The 25,334-nt window shown below is 44.9% G+C and overlaps 1 protein-coding gene across 2 annotated transcripts in view; it reads left to right on the plus strand.

The window, feature by feature from the left end:
• The window catches only part of ORC5 (origin recognition complex subunit 5), a 68,031-nt gene extending 58,222 nt beyond the window's left edge, over positions 1 to 9,809 (plus strand). The window contains exons 13-14 of one of the 2 annotated variants that reach the window (XM_081879180.1): positions 5,094 to 5,206; positions 9,275 to 9,809. In XM_081879180.1, the coding sequence (XP_081735306.1) occupies positions 5,094 to 5,206; positions 9,275 to 9,320 (159 nt within the window). In that variant the 3' untranslated portion in view covers positions 9,321 to 9,809. Of the gene's footprint in view, positions 1 to 5,093; positions 5,207 to 9,274 lie in introns of those variants that run through there. The other variant, XR_014160848.1, reaches the window with a different exon arrangement.
• Positions 9,810 to 25,334: the final 15,525 nt, after the last annotated feature.

Raw genomic sequence — 25,334 nt, forward strand, 5'->3', positions numbered from 1 at the left:
TAATGTTGGATTTTCATGCTGGCAATGAACACGAAGTACCTCTGCCTATAATTTGTCTTCCACAGTGGTTATTTGACTGGATTACATTTCCAATTGAAAACTCAACAGTCATTTACTGTGCAAGCTAGTGCCTCTTCTTTCATTAGTAGTCCCAACACTATTTTCTTTCCCTCCTTAAGGCATGTTTCTCATACTTGCATTTCATGAATGAGAAATTTCTATATATTAAGTATATAATATTCTAGTTATTTGCTGCTTAAAGATTCTTTATTTTAAAAACACACACACACACACACACACACACACATATATATATCTAAGGTTATACCATTTTAAAGCTATTTTCAAGTCTGTCCTTGTAGATAGATGTGTGTTATGGTATACAGTGACAATGAAATACTGTGAGTATAGTATATGACACAAAGGAAAAACAGCTCTGTAACAATTGAGACTTTGGGAGTTTATTTCCCCTACCAAGGGGCACAGTTAGTTTGACATTGCATTTATCATTTTCCTAATGTAGTGCCATGTTTTTTCTCTGAGCCAAGTCATTTCCTCTTGAATTTTGAGATAGATTTTCTCCAGAGATTAGTTCCCCAATCTTCAGATGGGATTCCGATCTGTCCAACTTTGGGTGCAAGAAGCAGGGCTGAAGGAACATGGCTGCTGATAATACCGCATACTAATTTTATGCAGTATTTTCGCTACTGAGGGCATGTTCAATTGCTCATTCCAGGACTATATCCATAGTGAGTTTGGGTTTGAACCTCAGCCTCACGTTTCTCCTTTTTCTTACCCTTCTCCCTTATTGTGGGTAGAATGTTACAGGTGAAGCTTGAGATTTTGTGTTGATTTGACAGCACATGATTACTTAATGCACCCTGAGCAGAATCCTTTGGGTGAGCTTGGACTATGATAAATCTTCAGCATGGTAAACAGATATGGCATTAATTGGGATGTGTTACTTTTTCCCTACCTTTCACAGAAGTTCCATCCATTACAGCAAATGATAAAGAAACCTACCAGTTTTGCTCAGAAGGGGAAACACTGATTTGCTTCATTAACATGGTGGGTGGGTGGTGTATGTGTGTGTGTTTGTGTGTGAGTGGGGGGGGGGAGAGGGAGAACGAACAGGGCATGAGATACTTTTCATGTATGAATTACCTTGAGTTTTTATTACTCCAGAATTGCGTGAATCAAACCAGGTGACTAGGGCTGCAGTTTACCCAGATAAGTAACCTTGTCTGTAAGCGATGGCCAAAGTCTTTGTATCTACTCTACCATGTTCTGCTTAAAACATTAATCAGAAATTTCATATCCAGGTTTGACACCATTTCAGATTTATAGCCATAAGATTTAGGGAGCAATTTTACAATACTGACCTTCTGTTCCATTTTACTGCATTTGGAGAAAAGAAGAGGAAATTTGTCACATTCCCCCCCCCCCATTGTTGTTAACAGAGTGGCTGGCACATTTGTAATGCAACAGCAAGGTCATATTTGAATCTGCATTCTCTATAATATTTAGATGGGTCCAACTCCAAGTCATCTAAGCTGGTGTGTTTGCTGGGAGCTTTTATGAGCCTCATGCCATTCCTGCTGTGGAATATGACCTATTTTCATCGGTAGTCACAGAGTGTAAGAGGCCAGCTGCAAGCATACCCTGCAAAAATGATTAGCCAATAATGGTGCACTGGGGTGTAAAAGAGCAGTTGTAATAACAGATTACTCCATTATGCTTCATCGTTGACTGAATAAGGGCCTGAGTGAATGAAGAGTAATTTCCCTCTTTAACTTTAGGGGTTCAAAATACCTTTTTTTAGTAGAAAAAGTAACCCTGTGAAATTTAGGAGGCATACAAGAAAATTTCTGTAGTAAAAGTAATTTCTGAAAAGCAGTCTGGGTCCATTTCTGTCTGTTTTCCTTTTCTAAAGCGCTAGGCATACATCGTTAGTTGTGTTCTGTGGACAATTGTTTTGTAAACTTGTAGAGATTTGTTGCTGTAAATAAGCAAAATAATTTAAAATGTGAATATCCAGACTTGTAAGATTATATATAGCAAAAACCATCAGAGTACAACACATTCCTACATTAGTAAAAGCATCTTAACAGTTTAATTTGGTGAACAGTATAATGCACACATACAATCACTTTGTGGAAACATCACTAAAAGGTTGAGGTGACCTTGTACCACCTGTGTGGTAATACTGCTATTCCCAAGCCCTATAGAACAAGCCTAGAGGAAATTAGATATATTTATATCCTGTTGACATTAGTGTTATTCAAATTAGCTGTCGCTAACTTGTCCCATTTAAATGCAGCTAACTTTTCTTGGAATGGATAAGTCACAATTTTATTTTAGGTTGCTGCTTCTCATACTAATCTGATCTTTGTGGTGGCCTTCCCCTCCCCATCTTAAAACGTTCATCTAGGTCAGTTGTCAGACTTCGTTGAACATGATCCTCTATATGTAAATAATATGTTAATGGATAATCTATAGCACTTTAATTAAATTTGTCTTTGTAACAATGCAATCTGCACACATTGAGAGAAAACTATTTCAGAAATGGCAGTTAATATGATATTTGTGCAAGATGAACTGGAGTCAAGAACCACCAATGGGTTATTTTGAAGGAATTTTCTCTGATATTTGTGGATGTGAATCTAAAACGGGGAGTAAGCCATAGTTTCCCCCATAGCATGTTATCAAATTCACTTTGAAGATCCATCTCCCCAACAGATTTCAGAGGAACAGGGTGGGGACTGAAGGTCTACCAGCAAAGAGTGCATAAAAGAGACAAGTCCTCTGCACATTACGGATCTAACCAAACCGTCAAGTGAACTCAGATTCCTGGCGCCCATCTCCTTCACCTCAGACATACTTTTAAAGAGTGTAGCTGCAAAACATTTAACCACTTTAGGAACATATCTTATAAAGTAGGCATCAGGGCACTGTTCTGATTTAGCTTCCGTTTATTGCCTCCAAACCATTTTTTTAAAAAAAAGTTCTATAAAGTTCTGTTACAACCCACCCTGTGTCAGGGACTGGCTGGATGACAAGGAGTGGTGGGAACTACCAGCCAGGGAAGTACCACCTGGGGAAACCTCAGAGCCGGAGGTTGGGGGTGGGATGCTGTGGAAAGGTCAGGGGAGAGGATTGGGAGGAGGTGCCGGATGCTGAAGGGGCAACAGGGTTTAGTGAGCAGGAAGAGCCTTCGACAGGGAGCAGTTCAGAGGATGAAGCAGAGGATGGGGGTCAAAAGACTGCTGAAGAATCCAGGGAATCTCCCTCTCCTGCTGTAACAAGCTCCCTCCCTCCCTTGTCTCCAAGAAGGTGCAGGTTAATGAGGAGAGCGGAACAGAGGTCAGAGGTGGGCAGACACAGTTTGAGAAACATCCAGGTGAAGAGGAGTCTCAGAAAAGTTGGAATACCTTCAGTCCTGGAAACTGCTCCATAGGGGCTAAGACCCACTGGGAAGTGTTGCTGAGTTGTATGCCATTTCCTTGAATAAAAAATTTCACTGACAATGAAGTTCTACTTCTTTGTGCTGACCTGTGTCTCATTCCAGCCCTGGGGCCTTAGGGAGAAGGCAAGCAATAAATTGTAATAATAATAATAATGCACTGTGTACATTACTCAGGCTGTGTCAGAAAGTATATAATACTATACTTGTATCATATCTAGATGGATCATTGAGGCCAGCCTGTACAACTTGTGACCTACAAGCACAGCAGTTACATTGTGTGACCGGCCTGGGGTCAAGAAACCACTTCTGTTTGCTGGCGGTTGGCTGCTGCCTTGGTCATAACTAGGTGGTGAATCACGTGCTTACATGTAGAAGACGGAAGGGTCAGTCCCTGGCATCCCCACTTGAAAGGGTCCAGCCGGCCCTGTGTGGCTGTATAACTTAAAATTTCTGTGTTTTTTAGTGCATTTGTGGATTTGTGTGTGGCTTAATTTATCTCCTTAAAAGAAACCTCTTCTTTGATCCCGAATAATTTTCCATTAGCTGAATGAATGACTGGTTTAAAATGACAATTTTCAAACATAATTTTAGGAATACATAAAGGGGTTCTTCTCAAACTAAACGAAAGGGACCCTGACTATATTTGAATACTTGGCATTATTGACATTTCTCATTTTGGCAGTTTAGATTACAGTTTGAAGGAATACAAAAATGGTAAGAAGATACTGCCAAGAGAAGAAAAATAATATAAAGAAATTGGCAATCTTTTATCGAACGTGGAAAAGCAAATTTCTCACTTAACTGTAAAAAATAAAACAAGTTGTACTTTAACATGTCTAAATGTGCCTCATTTCTGTTTTCTACAAATGAAATACGCTCAAAACAAAACAAAACAAAAGATAGGAGACATAGGGTGCTTGCACCTGAAAAGAAAACATATAGCTGCTATACTGTAGCTGTCAGTTCTTAAACAGAATTTTCTGATATCTTACTAAATTATAACACTTACCAAGTCATTTCTCCATGCCAGCTAATAGGACAAATAGTTTTGATTGGACATGATGCTTCTGTCTTGGTGTGACTTTGCCTACATCAGACTTCCTCAACCTCGGCCCTCCAGATGTTTTGAGACTACAATTCCCATCATCCCTGACCACTGGTCCTGCTAGCTAGGGATCATGGGAGTTGTAGGCCAAAAACATCTGGAGGGCTGAGGTTGAGGAAGTCTGGCCTACATCTTATAACTAGGGGAACAGGTAATGACAGGCTGCGGGAGAGGCAGCTTGGAGTACAGTGCTGGTTTGTGCCACAGCCAGGGCAATGGCACTCTTGCCAACAAAATCCTCCAACAAAAGCCATAGGATGCCCACAATGCTAGAACAACTAGGACTCTAGAATTTTAACTCCTTGGGGTTTTGTTCAATTCTGTGTTTTATTGTTTGTTTCAGTTAATTGAGTTCTACATTTGCGGAGCATCTTTGTCTCTCCAGTCTTAAAACTTGGTTTAGACCTGAGCAGGTGCTTTACTGTGTAAAACCAGCTAGCCAGTTGGAAAGGTATGTTGTTTATACTGCCTTGATTAACGTAAAGCCAATTAATGTTTCTCCCCCCATTTTCTTTTTTCTAGATCACTTCCCTTGTGACGCTACAGCTCCTCTCATTAGTAGGCCACGATGACCAGCTCAATGGACCAAGATACAAATGCAGTGTTTCTCTAGATTTTATCAGATCCATTTCGAGGTAAGCTGCATTCACGGCCTTCTTATGCTACTTGAACAAATTCTCAAAATGGAAATATATATATATATTTCCCAGCCATTCACAGGAAAGTGCATCTTAGGATGGCTGAGAGTGAATAAAAACCGGCTGCAAAATAAGTAAATGAAAGTGATTGTAAATTTCGCAGTAAAGTGAAGTGCAAACATGCACCATTTGGGTGACCTACCAAGCAAAATACAGCTCAGTAGCTGTGCCTGACATGTGCTTGGCAAAACAACAAGCAGGCCAAAGGTGTATTCCCCTCCTTAGCTCCATGACATGGCTGCCGGAATACATTTAGCTTGGTGGGTCACACCCGCCATAGGCCAGTGACCTTGTATTGCTGTAGGACTGCAACACCCACCATTCTGGCTGGGGCTGGGGGAAGTTTTGAGTCCCAACAATATTTGGAGGGCCCCAGATTCCTCATCCTTGCTCTGGAGGATCTATTTATGATTTATATTGAGTTTGCTCATTTGTTTGCATTTACACAGAGCACTGCGGTTGTAACTGATACTTTCTGTCCGGGGTGATAACCTGGAGCCCAACAATTTCTAGAGGTCACAATATCTAGTTAGCCACCTTGCTTTATGGAATGTCATAAAATAAAGAGGCCGGGCCGTGTCTAAAGGACATGGTAGTGTAAATTAGGTAAGGGGAATGACAGACAGAGGAAGTGAGCAGGAGAAGTAAAGGAATGAAAGTCAGCAAATGAAGTTTACATTTCTTAGGCTTCATTTCACTTACAGATACCAACTAAGGGGTTGCTGAAGAGTCTCTGCAAGCAAATGAAGCAGCTTTTCAAGAGAGATGGGTATCAAAAGGATCCCCGCCACAACCCTTGTTTGAGACAAACCACAGCCCATATTCATACAACACATAGTTTGAGCTGTGCGAGCACGAAAGTGGCAGGAGATAGGCGTTCGTGAAATGATTTAGGACAAACTGGCTTACCATGATGTTCAAATGAGGATGTAGGTTTTGCAGTGATGGCAGTTATCCTTTACTTTTATTTATAAACTTAGCTTTCATTTGGAGTGAATACCTCTTTCCTCTGCGTCTGCTAATATTGTTCATGCTGTACAAAGCTTAGGAAATGTTTAGGCAGAATGTTGTTTTCCTAGCCCTTTGCTTATTTGTTGCCTGCCACAAATGATTAGCCCTTCCGCTTCATTCAAAATTAGCTTAGCTAAGAATGAGAAATTGTACATAGAAAAATCACCCGATTTATATTAGTTTAGGGTTCACCATTGGAAACCCTTTAAATGTAGACTTGACTTTGAAGAAAATAAAAGAGCAAGATTTGCATAATGTTCAATCAGAATGCTAGAATATCTGCTTTCCAATATGTTTTTATTACTTCGAGAATTCATTTTTTAAAATCAAAATCCCAAAGGATTTCAGAAACAATGTTTAAATGTCTTATCCCAAATTTAAATTACCCACAAATTGTATTTATACTGCATCTCTTGGGTACTTCAAGAGGTACTTCATTAAGTAGGGATATCCTTGGATTGTCCTTAGTCTATGGTTGGATTTTGTTTCCTGTTTTGGAAGCAAGAGATTAAAATCATTTTGAATCACATCTGGTAAATATGTAACAGTGGTTTTCTTTTTGCAATAGCAAAGCAGAGTGAAGTAGAAAGGCCGTCCTGTTTGGACTGAGGGAAAGGTAGTGGATGGGTAGAAAGGGTTATAAAAAGGAGCAATGATCTGTTTATGGGAAATCATCTTACTAGTTAAGTTTCTGTATCATTGACTGTTTTCTCTTTCTCTTAGCAATGGTCAAGGATGATGGTCTAACCACATTGGAGGGCCATAGGTTTCTCCACTGTGCCATAGAGGCTTTCTATTATTTTACCTCCTAACATACCCTTCATTCTGCTGTACCAGTTCCTTGGAACAGAAGGGCTCCTCCAGTAGCTTATACTTTTCACTTTCTGCGGAGAGGTCAGTCCTGATTAGGTGCAGCTGTACTCTCCACTGATGTAAATTGGAAAGTGTACAACTGCTTTGTAGTGGATCCTTTAAAGCTATGTCCTGATTCAAAACTGTGACTACATGGAGAGTTGTATTTCTTTCATTTTTATAATGATCTTCTGGATTCTTAATCTTCAAAAATGAGTTGCTTCTGACTTGGTGGCGAAGTTCAGTGGGGAGTTGCTTCTCTTATACAGTTAGGTTTCTCCTACACTAGTGCAAGTGGCTGGCATATGAAATATCAGTTAATTGGACAAAACATCTTACGGAGTCATTATTGGTGCTAGTTAGACCAAATGATTGATTGTGGTGTTTGTGTAGCAAGCTTAACCTTTGCCAGGGAATATAGTTTTAAGCCTCTGTAATGAAGGTCTAACATGTTAACCATGAGATGGCATTTATCTTTAAAATGTATAATGTGCTAATTAAGTGCATACCTTTTAAGTATTGTAATAGGCTAGATAATATTTGACACTTCCATGTGCTCTGTATCATACTTCCTTAGAGATAAAGGCATGGATTTGAAAATTGTGTATGAGCTAGACCCAACTCCCTTGGCAAATAAGAGATCCAATTAGTCTTTAGAATTCCAATTTCAGTTACTTTATGCAAAACGCATTATTTCTAAAATTGTTTCATTTTTGTCATACCTTGTAATTTTTCTCATTTTTATATAAAAGGAAACCTCAGTGCAGGAATGTTAATACAATACATCAGAATGTATTTGGAAAGGAGGAAAAATGAATTCTGTGTTTTACTCCCTTGGTGTATAATTCTTTATTCTAACAAAGCACAAAAATACATTCAAATCTTCTGTCCTATTGAGTATTCTTGGATTGTTCAAGTTTAGTTAAAAAGCATGGGTCAACTACTGTCAAGAAAGAAAGAATGCAGACTGCAAATTAGTACAGATGAAGGAGTTATGCCATACATAATGCTGAAACAGGTGGTTTGGACGAATAACAGAATGTTCAATAGCAGACAAGATTGCCGCTTTGCATTTCCAAACAGTGTGCCATGTTTACTAGAGTTGGTTTTTATTTTATTTTTTTAAAAACCTCTCTTTTTCTTGAGCTAAATTTGTTTTACAGCTTCAGTGCTGAGAATGAGCAACTTTAAATGTTTGATAGTCTTTGAAAGCTGTGTAACGAGACAACTCAGGTGCATTCATTCATTCATCTGGGCCAATGGTGTAGCAGCTGGGGCAAGTAGCTGCTGTAAACCACTGAAACAACATACAGTCAAACCTTGGTTGTCAAGGTTCTAGGAGCCCTTTCAAGGTACTAGGAGCCCTTTCAGCTTCCCAAACATTCGACAACCAAGGTGCGGCTTCCGATTGGTTGCAAGAGCTTCATGCGCTCAAGCAGAAGCCTCATCAGATGTTCGGCTTTCGAAAAACATTTAAAAACTGGAGCATTTTGACTGTATATGATCTGGATCCATCACATAGAGGCTCAGATGCACAGAACCCTAATTTGTGCATTCTTTCCCCCTTCCTCTCTCCCTCCACCCTCAAAGCATACAATCAAGATTTGGCACATAGAGGCCTACATGTGGAGCATCTCCATCACAAGATGTATTGTCTATGGGGTGGAGAGTTGGATGATGATGATGATGATGATGACTACAGATAATAATAAAGATCATCAAAAAAACAGAAAATACAATAAAAGCAAGTAAACATTAATAGAGTTAAAACTATGTACATATATAAAATCTGTTTAAACATTGAAGTGGTTACAATAAAAGCAGCACGGCAGCAGCTGTTCTTAAAAGCCGTCAGTTCCCAAAAAATTATTGGAACAAGAAGGTCCTCACCTGCCGGTGGAATGACGGCAAGCAACCAGTTCCTCCACTGTAGAAAAAGCAATGCTTGAAGGAAAGTCTGTGAGCCTCGACCTCAGTGTTCCAACCTTTAATATTTTAGAACTAGGCCTTGTTACATTCAGAATTCAAACTTTGCAATCTTACTACCATGGAGGTCTCAGTTCAAAGGTGCAGCAGGTGACTTGGTCCTTCCCAAAGAGGAGTAGAGATTTAAGTAAACTGACATACTATGTTGTTTTACAGGACTGTGAACTTTGACATCATAAAGTACTTGTATGACTTCCTGTGAAGACCATCTGGACACTGGGATGACAACTAAGGCAATTGGTGTTCCTCTATCTACTTTAGCCATCCAGCGAGAGGAGACTTTGGGCTCTATTGGATTTGTCCAAAACAGGTGCTGGCTCAGCATGGGATCTGATGAAAACACTAGTTGGTCTGGATGGATCTTAGCTGAGGACTATTTACCCAAGACCCTGGAGTATTTGGAAAGAACGTGTTAATTATAAACAGCAGGGACCAAGCACAATCTGTTCTGCTCTTAATGATGTTATCTTAACGCTGAAATTGCCTGAAACCCATTTTACTAAGGAGTGTATTTTGTGCTATGATGAAGGTCTCCCCCTGTGCTTTGAACATGGCAGCAGCCTTGTTTGTATGCCCAGTCCTTTCACTTCCTCTCCATGGGAACCTTTTGCATTTGTCTGCCAAAACAGCTCGGTCCTAAGGCCACCTTTTAAGAAATTGGAATAGAAAATACAATAAACTTAAAAACCAAGCTGCTTATCTTTCATTCCTAGATCCTGTCTAGTTATTTGTAGATTGACTATTAGAAGAGATTTGTAAATACCATCTATTTTTTCACTAACCACCCAGTTCTTACTGTTGCTTGTTGCAATTACATTCAGACAAGAGTGCACTTTGGCAAATTGCTCCCTTCTCTAAAGATATACTGTCATGTATTGGAAAGAATAATAAGCTTATCTAGCCTGGAGAAGAGAGGTAGGAACTCTGGGGCAGCTTCCAGAGTTTTGCTGCACAGGGATCTTCTCTCTGTAGTAAACACATACATCATGAGAAGGAAAACATGTCACAACTACCATTATTCAAATTGTGGGTTGTTCTATAGCTTTTGACACAGTGGTGGCTATCTGTTGGGCCTGGTGGAGTGAAGGGCAGGGCAGCTACTAGCAGGTGGAGCTAGGAGTAGGTGGAACCAGAGCTTACAACAGGCAGAGTTAGGGGCAGGGAGAAGCAGACAGCAATCCTAAGGAGTGAGAAGAGGAAGGAAAAAAGAGCTGGGAAGATGCAGAAATAAGAGGGGTTATGGAGTGGAGAGCAATTTTTCTACACTGCAGGAATGGAAATACTCTTCTCCTAGCACAGAAACCAAACAATATTGCCATGGTTCCCTTCCCCTGCTTTAAAACAAAGCAACACAACCCACCTTCACTTTCCCACCATTTTTCTATGGACAGTTGCATGAGTAAAGCTGTTGTTTTCTTTCTAGAAGGAGAGGGAGTTAAAGGGGTGGGACCAAGCCACAGCAATGAAGGCTCCAAGCATGAAGAAAGGTGGAGAATGGGTGGTTATAACATGGGAGACAGAGTGGACTCAAGTGCTCAAGGTAAAGGAAGAAGGGCTTAGGGCTGCTGGCGGGGGGGGGGTGGACCACTGCTGGTGGCTCATTGTCAGTTTTGAACCAGTCACTCCTGATTTGAAGCTTGAAGTGGCTTCTGTCAAATGCCTTTTCTGCTAGTTGTCAGTTGAGGGGCAGCAAGAATGCCTTGCCAGCTCTGTTTTTTTTGTTTTGACACTTGTCAGGGTTTCTGGGAGAAGTGAGGAGATGGCAGAGGAGACGGAAAGCGAGTGGGAGGAGGGAGAGAGAGACGAGGAAGAAGATGACGGAATTCGAAGGGAATCTATGAGCCTAAGCAGTGAGTCAGAGGATTCCCAAAAGGGAGCTAGCATGATCAGGCGAAAAGCAGGAGAAGAGAGAAGCTGTGAAAAGTCAGGGAAGGAGGGGAGAAAGCCCAGTGAAGCACAGACGCTGTCAGAGGGGTCTCAGCCGGAACGGAGTAAAGGGGGTGGAGTTGTCAGCCTCTCGGAGGGAGGAGGAACAGGAGAAAACAGAGAGAGGGGGTTGGAGCAAGGTGTTCAGCCGGAAAGGGTAGAGAGTGGAACAGGGGGCAGTATAGAGGACGAAGGAAAGGTCAAAAGCAACGTACGCGCGCCAAGTTCAAACATAGAGGCGCGCGGAAGTGGGGAAAGCTCAGAGGAGGAGCCCGGCCCCAAAGCCAGAAGGAGGGGGCAGGAGGCGGCAGAGGATTCAGCCTCAGGCGAATCCCGGAAAGAGAGAACCCAGGGGGGCAGAAAGACCCTGCGGAAAAGAAAGGAGAGGAAGAGGTGGTCTAGAGCCAGGCTATTAAGTTGGTGTGGAGGAGGGGAGGAGTCAGAGGGGGACTTCGGCGGTCTAACGTGACAGACGTACAGCCACAATGCTGAACTGTGAAAGAAGCAATTATCTTCAATAAACTTTTCCTGTAAGTAAACTACAACGGAGTAAGGACTCTCGTGAGCTGGGACCCACCTGGGTGGCTGTGACAGAAAGTCCCCCTCCCTCTGAAAGCAAAAATTTTTTTTTGCGAAGCTCACGAACGGGGCAGCCATGAGTGCTGAGGAACAGCTGGCTGCACTCCGGGATCAGATTACCACTCTCACAACGGCAGTCATTGCTTCGCAGAAGAAGAATGCTGACTTGGAGAAAGCGTGCCAGGATTTGCAAGCAAGGTGGGAAAATGCGGACAAGGCGGGGACCCCGGGCTCCAGAGCGGAGGGCATTGCGCTTGGAAGGAGGGGGGGTGCCCTAGTTTCGCATTTTAATGGCAACTTGCAAGACTATCCCAACTTCAGGGCAGATGTCGTGTATGCACTGCATTTACTCCGTCATGATTTTAGAGATGAGGAGGAGAGAGTGGGATTTATTGTTTCGCACCTGCATGGGGAGGCCAGGGCTTGGCTACGCAATCTGTGGCGCGAAGATGGACCAGCCCGTCGCAATGCAGATGCGTTTATCAAGGCAATGGATGCTTGTTTTCAATCCTCTGTGGATAAGGACATTGCGCGCCGGCAGATGCACGGGCTGAGGCAGGGGAGAGCCACTGTACGCCAATATCATTCTAAATTTTTTGCATTGCTCACCGCCTTAGATTGGCCGAAGGACAGTCTACCGGTCAGGGATCTTTTTTGGGAGGGATTGAGCCCCTCCGTCAAGGATGAGATCGCAAGGGGGGACAGACCCCAGACCCTGGAAGACGTGGTGCAACGGGCTTTGGCTATAGGAATTCGACATGAGGGACGTCCGTGGCACGAGGAGGGGGGGCCCCAAGCGCGCGCGCAAGCAAAAGCTCTCCCTTTTGTGCACAGGGATTTCAGCCGTGCGCACCCCTCACCAATGGGGAAGGAAGGCGAAGAGCCAATGGAGATTGGTGGTGCTAGGGCTCAAAAGCCATCCCAGAGCCCCATCCCTGCTGCAGCCAAAGCGAAGCCTCCTAGAGGGACCAGGAAGTGTTACATCTGCGACAGTGCACACCATATGGCGAAAGAGTGCCCCCAGAGGCTCCAGAAGCACACTGCAGCACTAGCAACTGTGACAGCAGAGGTGCAATCAGAGGAGCAGCTTCAGGGAAACTGCAGTGCCTGGCTGGAAGCAGAGCTACTGGGGCTCAGCCAGGCGGATCTGTAGAGAAGTCCCCAGCATCCTTGCAGCGCATGGACCCTTTACCTCCCAAACCAGCAGTTTTACTCACAGCAACACTCCAGCTGCCTGATGGGCGACTTCTCGAGGTTCCAACAACCATCGATTCGGGAAGCAACGCCGATTTCGTGGGATTACAGTTCGTCAAGCAGCATAACATAGCGCTCCTGCCTGCAACGACGCCTCTGAACGTGGTCACGGTAGACGGCAGGAAGTTGCTGGGGGGGCAAGTGGTGCAGCAAACCCCTCCCATGATGATGCAAATTGGAGACCATCGAGAGCTTATTAGTTTCAATGTCACCCACTTATCGGACACGCCCATCGTGTTGGGCATGAGTTGGCTGGACAGGCACAGTCCCGCGGTTGCTTGGTACCAGAGGCAGATCACCTTTTGTTCATCGTATTGCGCCCAGAATTGCATCCAAACCGATCAAGGAGGAGAAGCCGAACAGCAGCTGCATCTGAGTATGGTGCAAGCGGTTCCTCACAAGTACGCGGAATTCTTGGAGGTTTTCTGCGAAAAGGAAGCTGACAAATTGCCGCCTCACAGACCTTACGACTGCGCGATTGACTTAGTGCCAGGCGCGCAGTTGCCAACTGCCAAGCTGTACTCCATGTCGGAAGACGAGCTGCAAGAGCTTCGGGAGTTCATAGAACACAACCTCAAGCGCGGATTCATCCAGGAATCTAAAGCAGCGGGAGGCAGTCCTGTTTTCTTTGTGAAAAAGAAAGACACGCCCCAGAAGAGGCTCATTGTGGACTACCGGTTCATAAACAGACTAACTAAGCCCAAGGCCTTCCCCATGCCCAAAATTGACGACCTTTTGGCTACAGTCAGGAGGGGGAAGATTTTTACCAAGCTGGATTTACGTGGAGCTTACAACCTCATCCGCATCAGGAAGGGCGACGAGTGGAAGACGGCCATGTTCACTCCTTTGGGCACGTACGAATACAGAGTTATGCCCTTCGGTCTACAAAATGGCAGCCATGTTTTCCAAGCATTCATGCATCACGTCCTGGCAGGTCTCCTCTACAAGAAGTGTGTCTGTTTTCTCGACGATATCCTGATTTTCTCGGAATCGCCAGAGGATCACGATAAGGACGTGAAGGAAGTTCTGCAGAGGCTGAAGGAACACAGGCTGTACGCCAAGTTGGAGAAGTGCCAGTTTGATGTGAGAGAGGTAGATTTCCTTGGCTACAAGCTGTCCGACGAGGGACTGGCCATGGACAAGACTAAAGTCCAAGCGCTGTTGGACTGGAAAAGCCCTCGAAATCGGAAGGAGGTCCAGAGGTTCATCGGCTTTGCCAATTTTTATCGCAAGTTTATTAAAGGTTTTGCAAACGCGACGGCGGCAATCACTGACACCCTCAGTTCCAAGAAGAAGAAGTTCGTCTGGACCGAACAAGCAGAGCGATCCTTTCGGAAGCTTAAAAGCCTTTTCGCCTCCGAGGAGCAGCTGCTGCACGTGAATCCTGGCAGGCCCATGCGGGTAGAGACAGATGCATCAGACAGAGCAGTTGGGGCCGTCCTCTTGCAAGAGGATTCGCAAGGCAACTGGAGACCGGGTGCATTCTACTCCCGGAAGCTCAGCAAGACGGAGCGCAACTACACCATATGGGACAGGGAGTTGTTGGCCATTCATGCAGCTTTCAAAGCGTGGCGACACTTCTTGATAGGAGCCAAGCACACGGTGCAGGTCCGCACGGATCACAAGAACTTGGAGTATTGGCGGACGGCTAAATTGCAAACCCAACGACACATGCGCTGGGCGGAATTCTTTGCGGATTTCGATTTCAAAATAGAATACATCCCTGGAGACTCCAATGTTATAGCAGACGCGCTGTCCCGAAAGCCTCAATACCTGGAGGAAGTAGCTCCAATCGCAGCAAAGTACATTTTCGCACCGCAGGCGTGGACGTGCGCTACCATCGCAGTCGACCTGGACGCGGTGCGACGCGCGCTGCAAGAGGATCAGTTTGCACAATCCAAGATGGAGGAGCTCCGCAGAGGGTCGCCTGACAACAATGAGTTTCAGTTGCAGGATGGACTTTTGACTCGCAAGGGCGCCCTTTACGTGCCCACCGACGAGCTTCGCGCCACGGTTTTGCAACAATTGCACGATGCCCCGAGTGCGGGCCATTTCGGCAAAGAGAAGACGATGGAGTTGGTGGCAAGGGACTTTTGGTGGCCCCAGATGAGAGGAGAGGTGGCGGACTACGTAGCCAGGTGCGATATCTGCCAGAGGTCCAAACCAGTGCATCAGAAGCAGGCGGGATTGTTAGAACCGCTGGAGACACCGCAGCAACCGTGGGAGAGGGTAGCGTTGGACTTTGTTACAGACCTGCCCAGCTCCAGAGGTAAGACGGCGGTGTTAGTGGTTGTGGACTTGTTCACCAAGATGGCGCACTTCATTCCTTGTGCCAAGGTGGCGACGGCAGAACAGACCGCAAAGCTCTTCATCGATCACGTCTTCAGAGTGCATGGACTACCGCAGTCCGTCTTGTCCGACAGGGGGCGCCAATTTGTTTCCACTTTCTGGCGGAAGCTTCTGGGTATCTTGCACGTCAAGATCAACCTGACGTCGGCGAGGCATCCACAGACCAACGGTCAAGCGGAGAGGGTCAACGCGATCATGCAGCAGTACCTACGGTGTTACGCCAACCAGCGACCCGCGGCGTGGGTGGACTACCTGCCGATGGCTGAGTTCGCCTACAACAACACGAAGCACGCATCCACCGGGGTGACGCCTTTCTTCGCGAACTATGGACGTCATCCCAGAACCTTCCCGAGCTTTACAGCACCTGAAGGGGGGGGACCTCAAAATGCCGACCAGTTTGCAGCAGAGTTGCAAGAGGTGCACGAGGAGCTGCGGAGACATTTGGAGCTGGCAAAGCAGGCGTATAAGGTGCAAGCCGATAAACACAGAAGGGCGGGGGAAGACATTCAGGTTGGGGACTGGGTATGGTTAGCAGCCCACGCGATGCCGGCCAGGTCGTTGGCCAAAAAGAAGTTAGAACACAGGCAGCTAGGACCATATCAAGTTGAGGCTAAGATCAATCCGGTGGCTTTTCGCCTAGCCCTTCCGGAGGGCTCCAGGGTGCACCCGGTCTTTCATAGGTCGGTGCTCACTCCCTACAAAGCCCCACACAGGTTTCAAGAGTCAGGAGCACCTCCAGAGCCACGTAGAAGGGCGCCTGAGAGAGGGGAGTCGCCAAGACCAGAACCTCTTAATGAGGTCACAGAGATACTGGATTCACGATGGGGGGAGGAGGGAGTTGAATATTTTCTCGCCAGGGAAGGCACTCCAGTCTCTGCAAATAGCTGGGTGCCGGGTTACGCTTTGGACGAACCCCTGTTGAAGGAGGAGTTTCATGCAATTTTTCCGCACAAACCCATGCCCGAGGAGTATTTTGATGATTGGCTTTTCACGCCCACTTTGTCGGGCAGCACGTTCGGGGGTTTCTCCTCGCCCGAGGGCTCTACGCCCAAAACAAGCCCGACCAGGGATCCCCGCCTGGGGGGGGGAGAGACAAACCCTTATTGGTGGGTGGATCAGCCAAGGGAGGTATGGAGTCAGAGGTGGATGATAGGTCCTTGGCAGGCAGCGCCAGGAGAAGCAGTGAGGGAGGAAGAGACTGTGATGCCTTCAGGGGGGGAACCCGAGTTCGAACACACGTATACGGAGCTGCCAGAGGAGAAGATTGACGTGGACACCCGGTATCCTGAACCGACCCAGGAAGAACCACATTTCCCTCAACCTGCACCCAGCGACCGGGAGGGGGGAAGGGGGGGCTTCGAGGGGGGGATGGATGTCAGGGTTTCTGGGAGAAGTGAGGAGATGGCAGAGGAGACGGAAAGCGAGTGGGAGGAGGGAGAGAGAGACGAGGAAGAAGATGACGGAATTCGAAGGGAATCTATGAGCCTAAGCAGTGAGTCAGAGGATTCCCAAAAGGGAGCTAGCATGATCAGGCGAAAAGCAGGAGAAGAGAGAAGCTGTGAAAAGTCAGGGAAGGAGGGGAGAAAGCCCAGTGAAGCACAGACGCTGTCAGAGGGGTCTCAGCCGGAACGGAGTAAAGGGGGTGGAGTTGTCAGCCTCTCGGAGGGAGGAGGAACAGGAGAAAACAGAGAGAGGGGGTTGGAGCAAGGTGTTCAGCCGGAAAGGGTAGAGAGTGGAACAGGGGGCAGTATAGAGGACGAAGGAAAGGTCAAAAGCAACGTACGCGCGCCAAGTTCAAACATAGAGGCGCGCGGAAGTGGGGAAAGCTCAGAGGAGGAGCCCGGCCCCAAAGCCAGAAGGAGGGGGCAGGAGGCGGCAGAGGATTCAGCCTCAGGCGAATCCCGGAAAGAGAGAACCCAGGGGGGCAGAAAGACCCTGCGGAAAAGAAAGGAGAGGAAGAGGTGGTCTAGAGCCAGGCTATTAAGTTGGTGTGGAGGAGGGGAGGAGTCAGAGGGGGACTTCGGCGGTCTAACGTGACAGACGTACAGCCACAATGCTGAACTGTGAAAGAAGCAATTATCTTCAATAAACTTTTCCTGTAAGTAAACTACAACGGAGTAAGGACTCTCGTGAGCTGGGACCCACCTGGGTGGCTGTGACAACACTGGAGTGAAAAGTCTATTTCTCTTTAGAGCTGGATATTTTTTATGCCTCTTTCAAACTTATTTTAGTCTTAAAATCTTTATCTAGGGAACACTCTGTCTGGGAAAGCAGCAGGAAAGCCCTGCCTTCTGGTTTTTGTGTGGCACAATATAGACTATAGAAGTGTGGAGTTTGGGGGCAAATGGCTCAGTTGGATGGAGATGTTGTGCCTGACTTCATTGAGAGGAGAATGTGACTTTGGAGACTATCCTTTGTGCCCAATATTTACTTAAGAAGGTCAGGGGCGTAAGGAAATGTCATTTAAAACGCACTGTCCGTTCAGAGATAGCCGCTCATAAAACACACCTGAATCCTGAAGTAATTTCAATGGTGCTAGAAGCAGGTACAAAAGTCTTCTTAATTGGTCATCTTGAGAAATCATCTAAAGCTACCAAGACCAATGTCTTGTGTTTGGCTCAGTTCCCTTGAGATCTATTGTCAGAGACACCAGCATTCACAAAGAGCCACAAGGCAGCTCAGTGCCTCCAGTTCCATTGTTTAAGCAGAATAGCAAATACACACAGAGAACCAGTGCTGAGGATCCCTGCGCCTCGGATACAGCTGAAAAGAAATCCATGGACTTGCCAATTATTCTAGAAGTGAGTCTCCTGGTCTTAGAGAAATTTCAAGAAGCCATAGTGTTGCCTCAAGCTCCATATTACTTGAGTAGATTGAGGAAAGGGTTGCTTCAATCACAGAAGGCGAGCTGTACACACCCCTGTCTCCCAAACTAGCAGGAGGGATGAGTTTGCCTTGCCTGCATTGATGATTCCATGTGAAAAAGTTTTGCCAGAGTAAAGACTGGATTCATTCCACTCTGGTAGAATCTAGAATAAGTTCTGCAATCAAGCCCTTACCATGCCAAAAGACCTGCAACATTTAAAATAAGTGTCTGAAGCCTCTTCCCTTTGCTTAGTGGACTTCTATAATGTCTGATTGAGAACATGCAGGGCAAGGTACTGAAGCTACACAAATGTGTGCAGTATCTACCTTGCATAAATACATTCTCTTTTGGCTGTACTGTAGAAATGGAAAAAAGCTCTCTCCAGCCATCAGTGGTTTTGGTCACATCAGAAACCTCTTTCACACCAGTTGCATGCTTCAAGCTGCAGAACTGTTGCCTTTATAGAAACAGAGAGCTATGAATTATTGGATGACGGAGCATTTGCCACATCGCTGAGCTTAATTCTATAACAAAATGATACTCATCAGTCTGGTGCTGTCAAGTGACTTGCAATTTTCAGCTAACACTGCATTGCATTTAATCTTGGATTCATGCTAAAGTGAGGTTGTCCTGTATGTTTTTTTTAATGCATTGTATGATTGAGAATCACTTTATATCTGTTTTGAAATCAAATTCAATATCTGTGACTGGTACAGAAAGTTGCGAGGGGAGTAAACGACACACAAGGAACACCAGTTGAAGTTGAGCATGGACACCTGCACCTCCTGTATTATGAAGACTGAAAAATATTTTATTTTTTTTTTACATTGTAGCATATAATAGAAATCTAAGATAGTGGAATTGTTTAATGGTGTTTCCCCCCAGCATAGGCTACTGTAGGGTTTAGGCATGACATGTCCAGCAACGTGTGAAAACGGATTATTTTATTATTCTTTCTTTATTTCCGTTTATATACCTCTTTACTATCTAAAGGTCTGACTGGTTTACATGCACAGTAAACCGTTATTGACCAACAAAGGACTCAGCTACATTAATAAAGAAAAATCATTTTATATGCATTATAACATTTGCAACACCAGATGGCGCTGTGGAGTCCCGTCTTCAACCTATGAAAGTTACAACACATTTCCCTGAAACACTTCTCTGATGTGTCTAGATCCAGCCAAAGTATACTTGAAAGTCCATAGTGCACAAGATAAGTTTCAGGAATTTTGCTCGTGGATCTTGGAAATTCAGTTCAGCGAACCCGATAGCAACCAGAGGGCCTGTAATATTTCTGCACAGGCCTGCTGTGACATCAGAGCACATGAGCGAATGGTATCAGTAGTCATATCTGACTACAAGGAGATGACTGCAAGAGTGAAGAGGTCACAAGACAGGAAGAAGTTCTTATGAAACGCAATATACCAATCTGCATGGGGGGATGCTGCTGCTGACCTCACCTTGTTAAGACACTGTCAGGGAACTGCCATCGGAGCCAGAGGCGGAGGGAAGGCTCCAGAGGGATGCCAGAGAGGGTACCAGTAGGGAGAGAGGCAGCCCATCTGGTGGGGAAGGAAATCAGCGTAGCACCAGTGGAGAAGGGGGGCAGATGGGGGAATCGGAGAGAAGGCTCCTGGACTCCTCACCGGAGACCAGCGGGGAGAGCACGGGTCCTCCGCTGCCCACACCCTCCCTGCGCAGAAGACTTCCGCGCAGGGACAGTAGGAGGCGACTGGGCGTCAAAGAACTTCTTTGCTGGAAGAAGTTCAAGAAACGCCCACTGATGGATTCTGCCAGCGATTGAGACAGCCATGGATGGGTGGCTGTCCGGACAGAAAGGGTTCACCCAGGTGACTCAGCCAGGTGTGGCGACGACTTACGCACAAGCAACCCCCTAGAACCATTACAGACACATTACTGCTTCTTACCTTGGGGAGGGTCTTGGGTTGTTCCCAGGCACACACTAATGTTTCAAAATACCAGGGATTGTGGCAAGGAGGAGAGAGTAGGCAGCAGCAGCCGGCTCCCTCGGCTGCCTCAACCTGTGGGGAAGTGACCTTGAGAAGAGAGAGAAAGGTGGAAGGGAGAAGGAGGGAAACAGACAGAGGCAGAAGAAAAAGGCTGGAATGTTTCTGCAACTTCTGCCTGCATCTGCCTCTGTTAGTGGTGTTGCAGTGTTTGGCTTCAGTGGCAACAGTAAGGTCAGGTGAGTAAAGCTGGCCCTCCCCTACTGTGTGTGTTGCATGATGTTGTGTGAAAATCAAAAATAAAAATGGCTACTATATATTGTATTTTTACAAAGTGCCTAATGTGCTATATATTATGATTATCTATGTTGGACGTAATTCAGCAAGCATTGTCAGTTCTAATCATGCTTGCTTAGAAGAAGGCCCACTGAATTCAACTGGGCTTGCTCCCTTGTTAAATTGTTTTAGCAAACATATTGAATTATTTTCCCATTGGGCCTGTGTTATCTTCTTTATCCTGCTGCATTTTTTGAAATCACGACTTCTGTTTGTAGAGTGGATGTACAGTTTTCTGAGTCTGATTTAGCAGCCTTTTATACGTCCTTGTCGTTCCTTTCGCACAAAAGTCATTGCACAGTTTTATTAACAGAACTATAACCCCATATAAGGCTAAAGTAAGCTGAACAATGTGGTGTTCAACATCCTGAAGATATTGTTAAATGGTCTTGGCTATCATGGTTGCAGAGAAAAGATTAGACAATACGTGCGTGCTGTTCTGCTTCTTGGTGAAAAGTAAATGAATCCAGATTTTTCAAAACCTGAATTGAAGAGAGTTAAACATGCGAACCTATGGAAACATACTTAAGCCATTTATGCTCAATTGACAGTTATAGTAAGTTTGACAAGGTCACTGAAAAAAATCTACTCAAAATCTTGAGAGGTTTCCTCCTAAGAGTGCCAAATTCTCCAGTATGTCTCCTACTACATCCTAAAAAACCCTGTCTGATTCACTGTTAAAGACGGAGGCCAACCTCAAATTCATTGTTGCTCATAGCCATTGTCCTCTTCCCCTTTACGTCCTACAATGGTGGTAGTGTTCTGCACTGGTCATTCACCACCTATAGTTCCATCTCTTTAATACAACACTTTGAAAACATACTTTAACTTTTTAAAAAATTGATAAATGGCGTTAATTCCCAACAACATCAGCCCTTCGGCTTTCTTGCTTGCTATTCATAAGCAGCCTGCCCTGTATGTTTGCCACTTCACTTGAGCTACAGAAGTTATTTATGAAGGAGGAAAGCCCATCTTTAACCTTATGCGTCTGAATTGTGAACATTTATAATCATAGGGTAGGCATACCTTCTAATAGCTTGCTATTTTTTGTAGTCTTGGTGGGGAGTAACAGTTTATGAAATGCACAATTCTTACAGATTGATCCACAAAGTATTTTTTATAACTTCATAACAGTGAACAGTCATCCTTGATTTTAGAATGCTCTTTTCCACAAGCAGTGCAGAGCAGCAGTGACAACAGTGAAGGCAAAACAATTCCCAAAACTAAGTGATGCTCCACATCGTGTTTGGTTTTATCCTCCCACAACTATGAATGGTCAGTCATGTTGCAGAGTTTGCAGGACATCTTCTGGAATGCCTCTATCTGACGGGTCCCTGCTGATTTTCAGATTTGAAATAGTGATTTTGATGGGATAAAATTCTGCAGTCCTGATTGGTTCCATTGTTCCCCCTGACTTCTCTTGTGTCATGAGCCCAGCGGAGGTGTCATGGAGGGGATGGTTGGATCAGAAGGAGGAATGGAGTCAGAGGACCCTGGGTCTGAGGAGGGCTCTTTCAGGACCCCAAGAAAAAGCAAAGCCAATGAAGGTCTGTGAACAGGAGAGCACAGGACTGGATCCTGGAGAGGGGCTGGTGGGTTGTGGTTCGAGGACCCGACCCCCGCAATGTGGAATGAATACACAAGGACACGTGATATAAGGTTAATGGGCAAGAAAAGGCCACAACTTTATTGATTACAGCAGTGATAAGGTATTGGCTTAGGCATTGGATGTCTAAAACAAGGGGGTTTATTCACCAGTAGGTGGAGCCTGTTGATGCTAATCCAACTATAGGCTCTCCCCTGATGTCACCGAGGGTCATGCCATGGCCTCCCGCCAAGCAGGCAGCGGACAGAGTACACGACCGCCAGATTCCTTTAACGGAATACCCAAAATATTGAAGGCATAGGCGATGGCTACACCTAGCTCTTCGATTCCACAACACATTATTCCAATGCCTAACCTACCCACCAATACCACAAAAAGTTGTGACAATTGCTACGAGGTAGGCGAAAAAACCAAAAAGCCTAATGCCAAATGGAAAAATTCCTACCAGGCCCCCCGGACAACCAGGGCGACCAACCTAAGGTCCATAGCAAGGCCAGGAAAATTAAAACCCTGAGCTCAAAGGGAGTGGAGGGTGGGTGACTCGCGACGGGTCGAAGGCGAATGAGGCCGAGGAAGGGCTGGCGCCGCAGCATTTAGGATGCTGACAACGCCCCCTCGGAGGCACCTGGTTGGGTGTCTGCTGAAGGGGGCGGGCCCCAGCCAGGTGAGTGGGGGGAGGCGGGGCTCGGGCTCCCGTCCACAACCACTCCCCTCCCTTCCAGGGAGGAGAGTCCTTGTCAGGAAAGTGTCCTGTCACTGAGCCTGTCTCTGCCCTCAGAGGTGGTGCTCCTCTGTCTCCTAGAAACAGGCAGATGCCAATGCAGGCGCAAACAGGCACATACCCATCACTGAACGTTAGTCAGGCTGCGTAGGGCTGATGGGAGATCCAATAACATCTGCAGGGCTACAGTTTCCCCATCCCAGCATTCTCTGCTTCCATGCACAGAAACTTTAATGTGAACAAAAGTTTGCAAGCCTTTGTTATGCAGATAGATCCTACCATATTACCCACCGCTTTTTAAACAGTGGATGGATCTAACAGGAAAAGCCTGCCCAAGTAAGCATTTGTATGTGTGCAGATCTTTTTACATTTGGGCTGAAATTTTGTCCTTACGTACATAGAAATAATCCTTACAGAAATCAGTAGGACTTACTTCTGAGTAGACATATACCCTGCAAAGCCTCAATGCAAGGCAGTGGAGGCCTCATGAGCCCCATGCTCTCTCCCATGCTCTGCAGAGTATAATTCTATACTCTTGGACTATTTGTTTAGACTGAAAACAGATTCTTAGTCTTAAGGCAGAAACACCCACACCAAAACCCTCTCAACTGATAACATTTAACAGGATCATTAGTTTCAATTATGACTTGGGATATATTAACTGTAGTTCAGCACTGTACCTTTGTTCTTCCCTATCCTTATGATTTTTATAAATATACTAAATAGATAATATTTTTCCATGCCTTTATAATTCATGGAACATTCATATTTTTTAGTAAAAAGGTGTACCATCAGCATTCAATATATTATTGCTAAGAAAGCATCAGATGTCTTCTTGACATATGGCTGCAGCGGCACATGGTACATTAATTGCACGGGACTTGATAATGTGTTCTTAGACCTCATAGAAATATGGAGAGAACACTGTGTCTGGGGTTGATAAGTCAGAACACAGCAATCATTGCCTTTCTGTCACCAACGAGAGCAGGTGAATTCTGACTCTGTGATTCATGTATAGGAGCAGTAATCCCATTATCAATCATCAACAATAAATATGCCACAGCAGGCATTCATATGGCTTGCTGTGATATGCAGGAGCTATTACTATGTACAGTGCGGCACAGAGCATGGGGCTATGCTAAAGAGCATTTGGATTATCAAGGGTTCAGATAAACAGAGCTATGTTGGGGAGGACTATCCGGACAGTCAATTCTAGATAAGCAGAGCAGAAAATTTGGAAAGCTCTGAAATTTTTAAAAATGCCCTATAGTGTATGGCTGCTTGAAACATTGTAGGTAGAATGAAGCACTTGTGGTCTTGTCAGCGCTGGAAATGCATAGATGTAGGTTCCGTTTATGATACATGAATGCGCTCTCCGTAAGAACTGTATGAAACACGAGTAAAGCTGATTTAAGTTTCCTGGTGGAAATCTTTCCAGAGTTTGCTAAATACAGAAGTAATAATATTAGCGCTGCTTACCTGCCTTGTACCAAGGTGCAGGGGCAGATAGATGCTTTTCCACTTTATTTTAACTCTCTTCTGAAGATTCAGCAAGCAATTTATGAACATCAGGGCTGGAGGGCTTGTGGGAAAGGATGTTTGTTTTTCAAAAACGGACCCGATTGATGTCTAGTGGATAAATAATTCAAATGAAATACTTTGTTATTAGTATAGCTGTATATTCTAAATCATTTTTGGATATAAGATGTTGCTTTATTGTTTGTTTGTTAAATTTATAGACCACCATCCGAAGATCACAGGACAGTTTATAATATAAAAACACAAACATGCACAACACACTGACAGACAAAGCAATAAGCCCCCAACACAAAGTTTAAAAGGTCATGGATTATTTAATAAGCCAAAGGCCTGGAAGAAGAGGAATGTTTTCACCTGGTGCCTAAAGATATGTAGTGAAGGTGCCAGGCGTGTCTCCCTGGGGAGAGCATTCAACAAACGGAGCCACTGCAGAAAACGCCCGTTCTTGTGTTGCCACCCTCTGGTCCTCTTGTGGAGGGGGCACATAGAATTGAAAGTGACCACGAGGGTCATCCAGTCCAACCCCTGCAATGCAAGAATCTTTTAACCAATGTGGGGCTTGAATCCATAACCCTGAGCTTAGTCTCGTGCTTCACCAGCTGAGCTGTTCCAGCAGATGATGAAGGTACAATATATCAAAGGGATATTGGGGGTAAATGAGAAGTCAAATAAAAGAAATCGTAGACTGTAACATCCCATGACACCCTGCGTTCTTTTTACATAATTATAAGGAAGGCTTAGTGAGATTAGAGCATAAAGAACTAGTTTACTATATGGCAGGGTACTACACTTTACACCTTCCATTAAGGAATGGTTTGACAAAATATGGGAATTTGTGGCTCTTTCTTTCTTTCTTTCTTTCTTTCTTTCTTTCTTTCTTTCTTTCAAGACAGGGTAATGTTTGGCTAAGATGGGCAAAGTTTATTGAATATAGTAATAGAAAGAGATTAGTACCAAATCCAGGTTATGGATTTGCAATTTTTTGATACCAATTAAGATGAAAGGGAGGTTGCTGGCTGAGACTCCCATAGGAATATCCTCATGTTATCGTATACGTAATGTTGCATTTG

This window comes from Podarcis erhardii, assembly GCF_964252035.2.
Source record: "Podarcis erhardii genome assembly, chromosome: 10".
NCBI classification, from domain to species: domain Eukaryota; kingdom Metazoa; phylum Chordata; class Lepidosauria; order Squamata; family Lacertidae; genus Podarcis; species Podarcis erhardii.